At 38.3% G+C, this 12974-nt stretch overlaps 1 protein-coding gene across 3 annotated transcripts in view; it reads left to right on the forward strand.

Moving 5' to 3' along the window:
- Positions 1-2080: 2080 nt before the first annotated feature.
- The window catches only part of LOC141427523 (uncharacterized), a 131746-nt gene continuing 120852 nt past the window's right edge, over positions 2081-12974 (forward strand). The window contains exons 1-3 of one of the 3 annotated variants that reach the window (XM_074087046.1): positions 2081-3737; positions 4437-9937; positions 10035-10830. In XM_074087046.1, coding sequence (XP_073943147.1) covers positions 3724-3737; positions 4437-9882 — 5460 coding nt within the window. In that variant the 5' untranslated portion in view covers positions 2081-3723 and the 3' untranslated portion in view covers positions 9883-9937; positions 10035-10830. Of the gene's footprint in view, positions 9938-10034; positions 10831-12974 lie in introns of those variants that run through there. The other 2 variants (XM_074087045.1, XM_074087044.1) reach the window with 2 other exon arrangements.

Genomic DNA, 12974 nt, shown 5'->3' on the forward strand with positions numbered 1-12974 from the left:
ATAGTACTGTTAACAGTATGGTTGGCAACCCTAATTCCGTTTTGATTTGGCTGAAATTTAATGAACCAATCGCAGACTACCGTCAAGCAGACTTACGATACTAACGCCATCTAGCGATATTGCAGTAGAAAAGCCCTCATTCATTGGTTTTTAATCTGAGTCGGGAAAATGGCTTTTTGCCGTAATCATGGTCGCATTTGTAGCTATAATACTATGACTCATTACTGTACACCAGGTTATAGTAAGCAGTACAGAAAACAGAGGTACAATAAATGAAAAATTCTTTCTCTCTCTCTCTCTCTCTTGTTAGGTACGAGTATTATTCCGAGAAAAGTATTGAAACAAATTTATAGATGGCGTTGTCGCCATGTCATGTGTATAGTAGCAGCTAGTCGTAACTTGGGCATAAACAGAGCGTGTATTATTGATATAGCAACAAATAAGACCTAGATTTAAGTGCTGTGAACCGATATGAGAACAAATTGTTAATTTAGAGTTAAATACCAGAGCGTTTTTTTTTTTACTAGTTCTGTGACAGCTGTCACGTCAAACAAGTGCGACGTTTAAAATAAAAACAAATGTAGTATCACGTAGTGAACATTGCGTGCAAATTTAATTTATTAAAAAATAATAAGGCAATTTTTTACTAAAATATAATAAATTGTGATTATTACTGCCTTTACTAACTAATTTACTCTTCAAATTTGGGGCTGTATCAAAAATACACGCTGTATAACGCCTTAAAACTAAGAACAATAGCACAACTTCTTCAAATACTTTTTGCATTACAAAGAAAGATGTACACGTGTCTTTGAAAAATAAGTCACAGCAAATTATGTAATAATTAGCAACGACATATGAACATTTACATTTTTGATATCATAAGTAATAGTTACTGTTGTTTAAAAACGTTTTTAATAAAAAGACTTGTCATGATTGTTTACCTTATTTCTAATGCCAAAAAAACGAAATATAGATGGCGCCAGTAGATCAAATTTAAATAGTGAATAGCTTATAAGCTTTAATTGAGCAGTCTAACCAGTATTTACTGATTAATAGTTATTTTATTGTTTAGAAAATACGGTCTAAAATATGTACATAAATGATGGAATTACAATAGTATAATTAAAATATGCGGTAGTCTCTTGTCTGTAGTAATTGGATACGCTGCGTATCATACGCATCGACATAAATAAAGTTTAAAGGAATAATGGACAAACAGTTAATGAAATAAATGATATTAATTTATTTATGCTGTCCGATGTCCTTACAAACTTTATGTCATTTCACACGTTCCTTGTAATTACTGTGAATTAAAACATAGTAGCTTAGCGACATGAACACTGTAGTAATTGTGAATATCTAATGTAGAATCTCATAATATTCGTAATAATTTGTATAAAATGCCTTATATAGTATAAATGTGAGTTAGAATCTGGTATACGTAGATATTAAGCTAGATTGTAAAACTGTAGAACTAACTGAGTTTAAACAAGGCGATGTCACGTCAGACTGTTTGTGCAACTTTTAGTGGCAATAGATTAATAATTGATGATCATGTTTCAGTCTAAACATTGATGACCAATTTTAAAAGGGCTGCCTTTAAATAACTAAAAAGATAAAAATGAGTAGAGGTCTAGAATCTGTATGTGACTGAAAGTTCAACAGTCGGGACCCTTCAAAGTCGTGACAGCTCTAAAATTCTCGGTAATGGATTTTTAAGGCAGTTGGGTAATCTGGTAGTGACAATGGTGGTCCTTGCCAGGATTGTCTCCGCAAGACGGAAATTTCACCTGTTAATAGCGTCGACTTAAATTTGATATTTTTCGTAGTCACAAAAAGAGCTTGTAATAAAAAAATTACATTTTTAGCAAAAACTTTTTTTTATTAATACGTTTAAAAATAGTTTTAGTCGTGTTGGTCATCTTTAGGGTTTAGTCTGAACATTTGTCAACTGGATTGTTTTAAGTACAATAGAAACGGTTTGAACAATAAAAAATCTATTTTTTACACATTACAAGCTTATATTTGATAGTAACTAGTGAATGTATCATAAAATAACAAATAGCTGGCATTGTCGCGCACAGCGCGATTTGCCATATAAAACTCGGTAAGTGTCACAGCCCTAGTATGTGTAATACATTTATAATGTGGTCACATTGCTTTTCCTTATTGGTCTAATTTTGTGTGTTGGCACTACCGTATAGTGTAATGGCGATACAATGAACAAACGAGGGAAAAGAACTAAGCTGGTGCCCCAGTATAGAGGTCAGTTCCTTCCTGAAACTCGGCTGTAACCTCAGGTGAGTGTTTTGCTATGTAATATTAATTGCCATGATTATGGAGTGTGTAAGGATGTCCGCAATTTAATACAGGGTAGATTCCGTACATGGGTCCAGTAAGCGCTAGAGTACAATGTACACTTGGTAATGTCATAGACAGCGGAGCGCATAAACTAGACATGGAGCAAGTATCTTTTGCCCAGCATTAACGGTCGTAATGATGATGGAGCAACCGAGGTCAGGACTATGGGGATGGTGGAGGTCCTCGTGGGGGCAAAGCCCCCACGTCCGGCGGGTGCCAGGCCAGATCACAGGCAAACTGAACCGGCCAGGAGCCTATTGATCGGTCGGGATAGGTCAGAAGATCACTGGTAGGCCCAGGATCTCTCTGCCTAAGCATTGAGGCACCCGGGCATAGCGCTGTGCCTAGACCGGAGTAAATCGACCGTAAGCTAAGCATGCTACCTTAGGCCTAGCTTGTGATAAGAATGTGGCACAGCCACACCGCGTTGGGAATCACTGTTATCACATATCTTGTGAAGCCAAATAAGAACTCGTCCTTACACACTTCAGCTATATTTGTCGCCTTATTATTGCTGTGTACCATTAGCACCCCAGGTATATATGTATGACATTTATGGAAGCATAGAAGGGGCGACAAAAATGGTGGAGAATGCTGGGATCTTTGATAGAGAAAAGCCGGATTAGTTCTGGTTATTTCTTTGTCAACCCTCTTTTATTCTCTTATGCGAAGCAAAGAATGTTGGCAACATCGCTAATATCCGTATCCTATACGTTGACAGCAAATTGCTATTATATATGACTAATGATAACATTGAAGGTAATTTTTTCTCATTAACATTGTATGAAGGTCCTTATCAGTTATTGTTATTATTTTCCTTTCTTTCGTATCCGTCGAAAGGTACTTTCGTATCCAAAAGGGCTGTGTGGGTCAGGTTCCTTTGCCTTATGTCCTATTAAAAAGAATAATATCGTTGTCTATGGTTTTAGTGTTGTACCTTTGAGAGGAGAGGTGTCAACATCCGTTATCGTTTTATTTTACCTTTTTAGTAATAAGTTATTGGTAAATTATAAAATGAAGAATTTGTATGTCAGATATTTACTTAATATTAAGCGAAATTATAATATAAATATAAATTAAGAATTAAAACTAACAAATAAATATGATCTCTCGGCATGGTTGTTATGTTGGTATATTGTACCAGACCGTACTGAACAATAATTCCTTGCTCTGTGGCATGGCAATGGCAACGAACGACGATGTTATCTTTTATCTGTATTGATATCGAATTCGATGGCGAGTAGTTTAAAGTTTGTGTGAAAATATCGTAAGAAAACTGCGTTTCAGGCTTGTGTATTGTGAGTGAGCACGAAATTTGCTAAGAACAGTGATAGTTAAGTGTTTTCCGGTAATTCTTACATGGAAATCCAATGGTAAGTGAGGCATGTCTTGGTATTTCGATAAGTTGAGAAAAGTACCTACTTTATAGTAGCAAACAAAACATACTTAATTCAAAAGAAAGCTTTGTTGAGACTTATTTGGTTGTCGTTCGACTTATTATATTGTTGATGCATCGTTATTTGTATTGTTCTAGTCGAAGAAGCGCAAGAAATTGTACTAAAAACAAGACAAGTAGTTATAATAACTTGGCGCCTTTATGGTAGCCGCCATTACTCCCGTATTACTTTACTTTGGTAATTTTCAAAGAAAACCAATACAAGTAAGTAAAATTATAATTTGTAAACCGAACGTTGCTATCTAACTTAATCCATCAATACCGCGTAATCTTAAAGCAACTCGTTACTCGATGTATTATGTAAATAAAGTAAAGATAGTCCTTACTAACTTGTCCCATGTCTGTAAAATATTTAAATTAAAAATGGGTGTGAATACTCGTAATTAAGTAAATGAATAACAAGATGAGAAAATGAATGTCATTTTTACATGGGTGCCACAGGTTAGTGTGGACAATCTCTTAGTTACATTATGTCAAATGCATTAGTAAATATGTAATAATAAAGCAATCTAATAAGAATCAATTATGCTGAAACAAAATAAGCCTTTGTAACAGACATCTGTGTCTGCCCATGTTTAAATATATCTATTAAGTGATGACAATTACGCATTTACAGCACCCAAAAGAAGATCAAGCACAACAAAATGGAAGAAATTCTGGAAAAACGGGTAGAGTTGAGAAAACTTAGCCTAGAGACACTCATAGCTTCAGCAAAACATGAATATGAAAGCAACCAGATGGAATATGATAGGGCTAAAAGATTAGTGAAACAATTATTGGATTTGGTAAATAAGTTGGATGTAGAAATAAAAGAATATACTATGAAGCTACCAACTCCAAAGCTGGATATAGTAAGTCCAGCTCTGGCGATCCAATTACAGGCAGAAAGCTTATGTTCTGAGATTGAAGATTCACTGAGCTCCGTACAACATGCCATAGAAGAAAAGGGAGGTGCCTCTGCTACAACAAGACTGCCAAAGCTTGAACTACCATCCTACAGTGGAGACTGTTTAAAGTGGACTGAGTTCTGGGACAGATTCAGAGCTAGCATCCATGAAAGAAACATTGCAGACTCGGAAAAAATGGCATATTTACTGGGGAGTCTCAGCGGGTTAGCTAAGGAGTCTGTATCAGGTTTAGGTGTGACCGACAACAACTATATAATTGCAATTGATACACTTAAAAATCGTTTCGGATCGAAGGATGCGCTGATAGATGCACACTACACACAATTGAATAATCTACAACGAGCCGAGTACAACAGTACAAGTTGTAGGAGCACACTAAATGAAATTGAGAGGCATTTAAGAATCCTGGAAAATTTAGGAGAGCCAGTGAATGGAAACTACTTCCGTGCTATGATTTTAAGAAAATTTCCCGACAAAGTGGTGCATGAACACCACCTATCCGAGGCCACCGAGGGTACTACACTGACAGCAATAAGGAAGAACCTTAACAAGATAATAACAGCGATGGAAAAGTCATCTTCCATGATTACCGACACGGATGCATCATTGTTGAAGGCTGGACCTGTTGTGGCCACAGCAGAAGCACTTCACATCAGGACCCAAAAGGGAAATTTTAAACGGTTCCAGCACACTCAACGGAGACCTGATCGAAAGCGAAAACTAGAACCTGTATCACCTGCCCCAGCAGCTAAAAAATCCAGACGCTCGTGCATTTTTTGTGGATTGAGTAATCATGCAAGCAAAGATTGCAGAAAGTTCAGTACAGTGGAAGCACGCAAGACTCAACTTAATGGGCGCTGTCTCAATTGTCTAGGAAAAAACCACAAAACGGAGGAATGCCGAAAAAATGTAACTTGCTTCCGCTGCGGAGAGAAGGGGCATGTCCAGTGGCTCTGCCTTAAGGCGAAAGGTGAGGAAGATGAGAGAGAGATGAAAATTCCAGAAATGATCTGTAATATGACTCACGGACTTACCTTTTTACAGACGGCGGTGGTGCAGTTACAAAATCCTCAAGTCGATAATAAACTCACGGATGGTAGAATTCTTTTGGATAGCGGCAGTCAACGAAGCTATATAACAAAAGAACTGGCTGATGCTCTTAGCTTACCAATAATATCTATGGATCAGCTAGTCATTTACACTTTCGGATCCCCGTCTCCTCAAGAAACAACTAGTCCTTGCACTACAGTGACAATACTTACCAAACGTGGCATTAGAAGCACTATACAAGTAAACATTGTACCACATATCACAGATAGAGTACCAATAGCAAAACTTGATTATTCCCAAGTTGATTTACATGCAGATGATGACTCAGTTGGTGAAAAGATTGATTTGCTCATCGGAAATGATTTCTACTGTTCATTCATGCGTAATGATAAAATTGAGATCTCTAATAATTTGTACCTAATCGATACAGATTTTGGATACATTCTTTCTGGTAATGTTTACATTGAAGACAATGATGAGGTACTGTCTGTAACTACATATTGCCAGTGTCATACGCAAGGCTGTCCATACTTTTCCGAGCCAGATTTGCCATTAAGATATGTGGATATTAAATTTTTATGGTCATTAGAAAACTTGGGTATAACAGACTCTCCAAAGACCACCCGGCAGGAGGAAGCAGTACACCAGTTCAACGCCTCTGTACAATATCAACAGGATAGATATGAGGTAAAGTGGCCATGGATTCAACACCCACCAGAGTTAGTATCTAACTTTGGATTGGCTATGGGAAGATTAAAATCACTTATGAGGAGATTAGATAAAGAGTCACTAAATGAGTACAATGAAATTCTGAAGGAACAACTACAGTTGGGTATCATAGAAGTAGTAGAGTCACAAGCCGACACTGAACCTGATCATCCAATTCACTACCTCCCACACCATATGGTTAAACAAGTAGGAAAGAAGGGCAGAATTGTGTATGACGCTTCAGCCAAGACATCAGGAAACAGGAGTCTTAACGAATGTCTCTACAGTGGACCATACATGCTAGAGAGCCTGACTTCTCTTTTGATTAAATTCAGGACTAAGAGTATAGCCATGACAGCAGATGTGGAAAAGGCCTTCCTGCAAGTGGGGTTGCAAGAAGAAGACCGAGACGTCACACGCTTCCTATGGTTAAAGGATATTAATCAAGAACTTAGAGATGATAATTTAATATGTCTTCGATTCTGCAGAGTTCCCTTTGGGGTGATAGCAAGCCCTTTCCTTCTTACAGCTACCATTAAACACCATATGAACCAATCTAAAGATGAGCAAATAAAATCAATAGCCGAGAGGTGCTATGTTGATAATTTAGTTATTGGAGCTGATTCAATACAAGAAGCACAAGACATCTACAATAAAACTAGAATGGCCTTTCAACAGATGTCAATGAACATTAGAGACTGGGTCTCAAATAATCAAGAATTCATGGACTCCATCCCGAAGCAACTTCAAGCAAATCAAACCAATGAAGTTAAAGTTCTTGGGTTGTTGTGGAATGTAAACAGAGATACATTAACCCTAAATATAACAGAGGATCATTTGAATCCAGTTTCTCCAGTTGATACGAAACGAAAACTTCTTCGAACACTGGCAAGGATATATGACCCTTGTGGGTTTGTATGTCCACTGATCTTACCCATGAAACTTTTATTTCAAGACATATGCAATCAAAAATTTAAATGGGATACCGTGTTACCTGCTGAAGTTCTACAAACCCTGAAAGGTATTCTTGAGAACTGGAAAGCTTCTATTAAAGTGGAAGTCCCAAGACAACTTGGAAAATTAACATCCGATTCTGACACTGAGTATGAGCTTCACGGATTTGCTGACGCATCAAAATCTGCCTTTGCTTCAGTAGTATTCATCAGAATGTCAGGTCCACAGGGAACATCCATATCATTTGTAATGGGAAAGTCTCATGTTACACAGAACAAAGACAAAGAAAATATTAATATCCCGAGGCAGGAATTACTTGGGTTTCTAATCACAAGCAGGTTAGTTAAATATATAAGAACAAACATAGACTTACCAATCAGAAGAGAGTACCTGTGGACAGATAGTCTAGTCATTCTCGGATGGATGCGGTCTAATAAACTTCTGCCTCCATTTGTGACCAACAGAGTCAAAGAAATTAAAGGAAATGTACCAGAAGCGAAAATGTATTATATTCACACGAAGGTCAACCCAGCCGACGTAGCAACTAGACCCGAAACTTGGCAAGAAAAAAGGGAGCTGTGGTTCAACGGACCCGAATTTCTTCAATATGATGAAACAAAGTGGCCTGAATCTCGATATTACGAGAACCATCATAACACTGTTCTCTCAGTTGGGGAGGACCCGGATCAGAATCCAGGTGAAGATCCATTGGGCATGAAAGAGATATCTGACACGGCCCAATTCTCAGATCAAATAATGGAGCTTGACGAACTAGAGTCAACATCTCAAGATATAGACATGGCTTCAATGGATGAAACCATGGATGAGATAAAAAGGATTCAAAGAGAACACTTTCCCGAGGAATTATCAGGAAAGAAAACACATCTGACAAGGAACTTGGATCTATTTATGGATGAGAATGGTCTGTTGAGATCACGAGGACGAATGGCAAACACATCATGGAGTTATGAAATGAAGTACCCAATCCTCCTACCCAAAGAATCAGAATTTACAAACAATGTAATTAAAGAAACCCATGAAAGTAATTATCACGTTGGAGCTCCCCATACCCTCAGCATAATAAGAAAGAAATACTGGATACCGCAAGGCAAGGCTCAAGTACAGAAAGTTATTCGAAGATGTTCAGTGTGTATCAAACATGGAGGTGGGCCTTACAAATTACCACCAACACCGGCTCTACCAGCGGAAAGAGTGACGTATACAACTCCATTTTCTTATACTGGGGTTGATTACTTTGGTCCACTGTTTGTCAGTTCCCCAAACGGAAAGGCCAAAAGGTGGATTGCGTTATTCACATGCCTGACAGTAAGAGCAATTCATTTAGAAGTCGTCAACGACCTAACCGCAGAAGAATGTCTTCTGGCAATTAGACGGTTTTCAGCAAGTAGAAATACTCCCAAGAAGATATACTCGGATAATGCTACCTACTTCAAATTAACAAGTGAAATAATAGAGAAGCCATATTGTGTCAAGAACAAAATTTCATGGAAATTCATACCACAATTAGCTCCATGGCATGGCGGTTTTTATGAACGTCTTGTGGCCTTAGTAAAGCACTGCCTTAAGCGGACGCTCGACAAACACTTGATTAATGACAGCCAACTCCATACAATAATGAAGGAAGTAGAAGCCGTGGTGAACTCGAGACCACTTACGAAAATAGGACCTGACGTGGAACACATATTACGACCAGCTGATTTTTTAAGTCTAGGTACTTGCCTTACAACTGAAACGTCACATGCAGAACTGCCATCAGTAGGCACAAAGGCAAAAACAGACCTGATCACTAGTTGGAAAAGAGGACTCAAGATCCTGGAAGAAATAAAACAAATGTTCATTGGACAATATCTTGTAAGTCTAAGAGAGAGATTCCGGTCTGAGCCCAAGCAACCCAGAGTAATATCACACAAAGCACCAGAAATCGGGGATCTAGTACAAATCAAAGCCGAAAGTAAAAACAGAATTAACTGGAAAGTTGGCAAAATTGTGGATATGAGGGAAAGTACTGACGGCAAATGCAGAGTAGCGGAGGTCAAAGTGGACGGCTCCATTTTGACACGTTCCATAGGACATCTGTATCCGCTAGAGGTCGAAAGCGATCCCATACCTGATGATGATACTTCAGAAAGGGTAAGGAATAAGGACCAGGAAACAGCCTTCAACGAGTCAGCACATGATTCGGTGACATCATCACGACCAACGCCTCAAGAATCAGAAACTGTGGACCCTGTGGAACTAGCAGAACCAGAGGTTGAAGAAAGTGCATCGGCGATGGATGACGGAACCCCCATGGAAATGGCGGGTTCTTTGGATATCCATGGACAAGACCTTGTTGCAGGCAAAGAAAGACGTGCCGCGGCTGTAAGAGCCAGAGAGAAAATTCTGGAGTGGACACGGCACCTGCTAACCATACTAGAGTGAAAGTCCTTTGCCCTTGGGAGTGTCGCGCACAGCGCGATTTGCCATATAAAACTCGGTAAGTGTCACAGCCCTAGTATGTGTAATACATTTATAATGTGGTCACATTGCTTTTCCTTATTGGTCTAATTTTGTGTGTTGGCACTACCGTATAGTGTAATGGCGATACAATGAACAAACGAGGGAAAAGAACTAAGCTGGTGCCCCAGTATAGAGGTCAGTTCCTTCCTGAAACTCGGCTGTAACCTCAGGTGAGTGTTTTGCTATGTAATATTAATTGCCATGATTATGGAGTGTGTAAGGATGTCCGCAATTTAATACAGGGTAGATTCCGTACATGGGTCCAGTAAGCGCTAGAGTACAATGTACACTTGGTAATGTCATAGACAGCGGAGCGCATAAACTAGACATGGAGCAAGTATCTTTTGCCCAGCATTAACGGTCGTAATGATGATGGAGCAACCGAGGTCAGGACTATGGGGATGGTGGAGGTCCTCGTGGGGGCAAAGCCCCCACGTCCGGCGGGTGCCAGGCCAGATCACAGGCAAACTGAACCGGCCAGGAGCCTATTGATCGGTCGGGATAGGTCAGAAGATCACTGGTAGGCCCAGGATCTCTCTGCCTAAGCATTGAGGCACCCGGGCATAGCGCTGTGCCTAGACCGGAGTAAATCGACCGTAAGCTAAGCATGCTACCTTAGGCCTAGCTTGTGATAAGAATGTGGCACAGCCACACCGCGTTGGGAATCACTGTTATCACATATCTTGTGAAGCCAAATAAGAACTCGTCCTTACACACTTCAGCTATATTTGTCGCCTTATTATTGCTGTGTACCATTAGCACCCCAGGTATATATGTATGACATTTATGGAAGCATAGAAGGGGCGACAGGCATTTCTAGAACAAAACTTTGTTCACAATTTTTTTCAAGTCTACTTCCTTGTTGTATTGCAAATTTAATTCTGATTTGAACGAATTTCGAATCACCGATTTTCCATTTGCCTACTTAATGACAGTTGATCGTTATTTTAATTGTTATGAAAAGGAATATTACGCAATTGTGCAGGGGGCGACACTAGCACAAACCGCAAACAAACCGCCCAATTGACAATGACATTATCAGTAGTAACAAAGAACAAGTGTTTGAAGTCAAAGTCTTTGACCGTGTTGTGTTGCCGTGATGACATACGGATCTGAGACGTGGGCGCTAACGATGGGCCTCATGAGGAAGCTTAAAGTCACTCAAGGGCTATGGAGAGGGCTATGCTCGGATTTCTCTGCGGGATTAGAATTAGAAATGATGATATCCGCAGAGAAAACTAACGTTACCGACATAGCCCGAAGAATTGCGAAACTAAAGTGGAAGTGGGCGGGGCAATTGCTCGCAGGACTGATGGCCGATGGTCAGAAGGTTCTTCGAATGGCGTCGCGGACGGGAAGACGAGCTGTCGGTAGGCTCCAACAAGATGGAGCGAGACTGGTTAAGATCGCGGGATCGCGGTGGATGCGGAAAGCACAGACCGGTCTGAGTGGAGAGCCGCGGGGGAGGCCTAAGTCCAGCAGTGGACGTGTTTCGGCTGACATGATGAACAAAGTTAACATGATATTTACATCAAAAGTAACGAATAGAGCTATATTTCCAAAAAATTTAGTGACAATACGTTATTATGGCATCCTACGGACATTTAAAAAGACACCTAAGGCATTCAAAAAAACTGTTTATGGTTTGTGCTAGTGCTGCATTATGACACAACATTAAGGAATTTCCGTATGTGATGTTCATCAGCAAATTATTATTATTTTTTACAAAGAATGTGGATTAATTTATGACACTGAATCTTTTGTATTTAGTAATTATGTTGATGTTTTTTTATAGTTACTTCTTGTATTTATGCTTCTTTAAGTATTTAAATAAGGAAAGAATACGCATTTTTACGCTTAATATTTTCGATGTTCGAAAGAATGGAAAGAAAAAGACGATGATCTGTGCATTTGATTTATTTTTAATGTTATTTCAATTTAAAATCAAAAGTGTAAGTTTATAACCGTCAAAGTTATGTTTAGTAACTTGTTTTTTTTAAAGGGCTGTTGCAAAATTTGAAAGGCTAGTGCGCTAGTGTCGCGAGAGTTTGTAACTTTGACATTTGCATCGCGTTTGTGATTGGTGATTCGTCGCAGCAAGACTTACGTCAACAACTCATCTCGCGATACTAGCGCTATCTATTATATGTGTCAGAAAAAACTCTATGTGTTTTCTAGCTTTCGTCAACTTGTTGAAACATATAATAGTATGTAAGATTTTGTTCCTAATATTGGAGGCAGCTTATGTCCATGTTGTTTTAATCTATCTTATTATTTACCATTTTTTTTTTCTAAAAAGAATCTTACACGAGCTGGGGACTACTAAAAAAATTAAAAAAATCGAAGTTCGTATCGTACTGTCCCTTCGCTCTCGTGTTTAAATAATATTAGCGTGAGCTGGACGGCCAAGATACGAAGTTTTGAATATTGCACTCAGGTGCGACTACTACTTTATTTTTTTTAATCCTTTTATTTTCACAGACATTTTGAAAAGGAAATTATTAATTACACATCAAATAAATAATTGCCGATCAATTTATTCTCATCATTTATATACCTTTGTACATCAATTAAAATTATTTAATTACAAAATAAACTGAATATTTAGAAACTAGTAACTGTAGATATTCTGAAATATACAACACAAACTATTACAAAAATACTGACTCCACAGGAATTTACTAGAGCGTGCGTAGACGATACTCAATCAACAATCAATCAATACTTTATTTTACATAAAATCAATAGTGTACAAAATAGGTCTTAAAATATTATTAGGTGTCACATGCTCTGTTGCTAGGACAACACGTAAAAATATCAATTTATAAAATTAACAGAATAATTAAAATATGAATTAAAATTAAATGTCAAAATACAAATAATAATTATATGATTTTACAAATAGAATGTCAATTTTAAAATTTGCACTAATTTACTTAGGTTACATAATTATGTCGCTACTCATGTCATGATTTAAAAATTCTTCTACAGAGTAAAAGCATCTGTCTATAACT

This window comes from Choristoneura fumiferana, chromosome 4 (genome assembly GCF_025370935.1).
Source record: "Choristoneura fumiferana chromosome 4, NRCan_CFum_1, whole genome shotgun sequence".
Classification (NCBI taxonomy): domain Eukaryota; kingdom Metazoa; phylum Arthropoda; class Insecta; order Lepidoptera; family Tortricidae; genus Choristoneura; species Choristoneura fumiferana.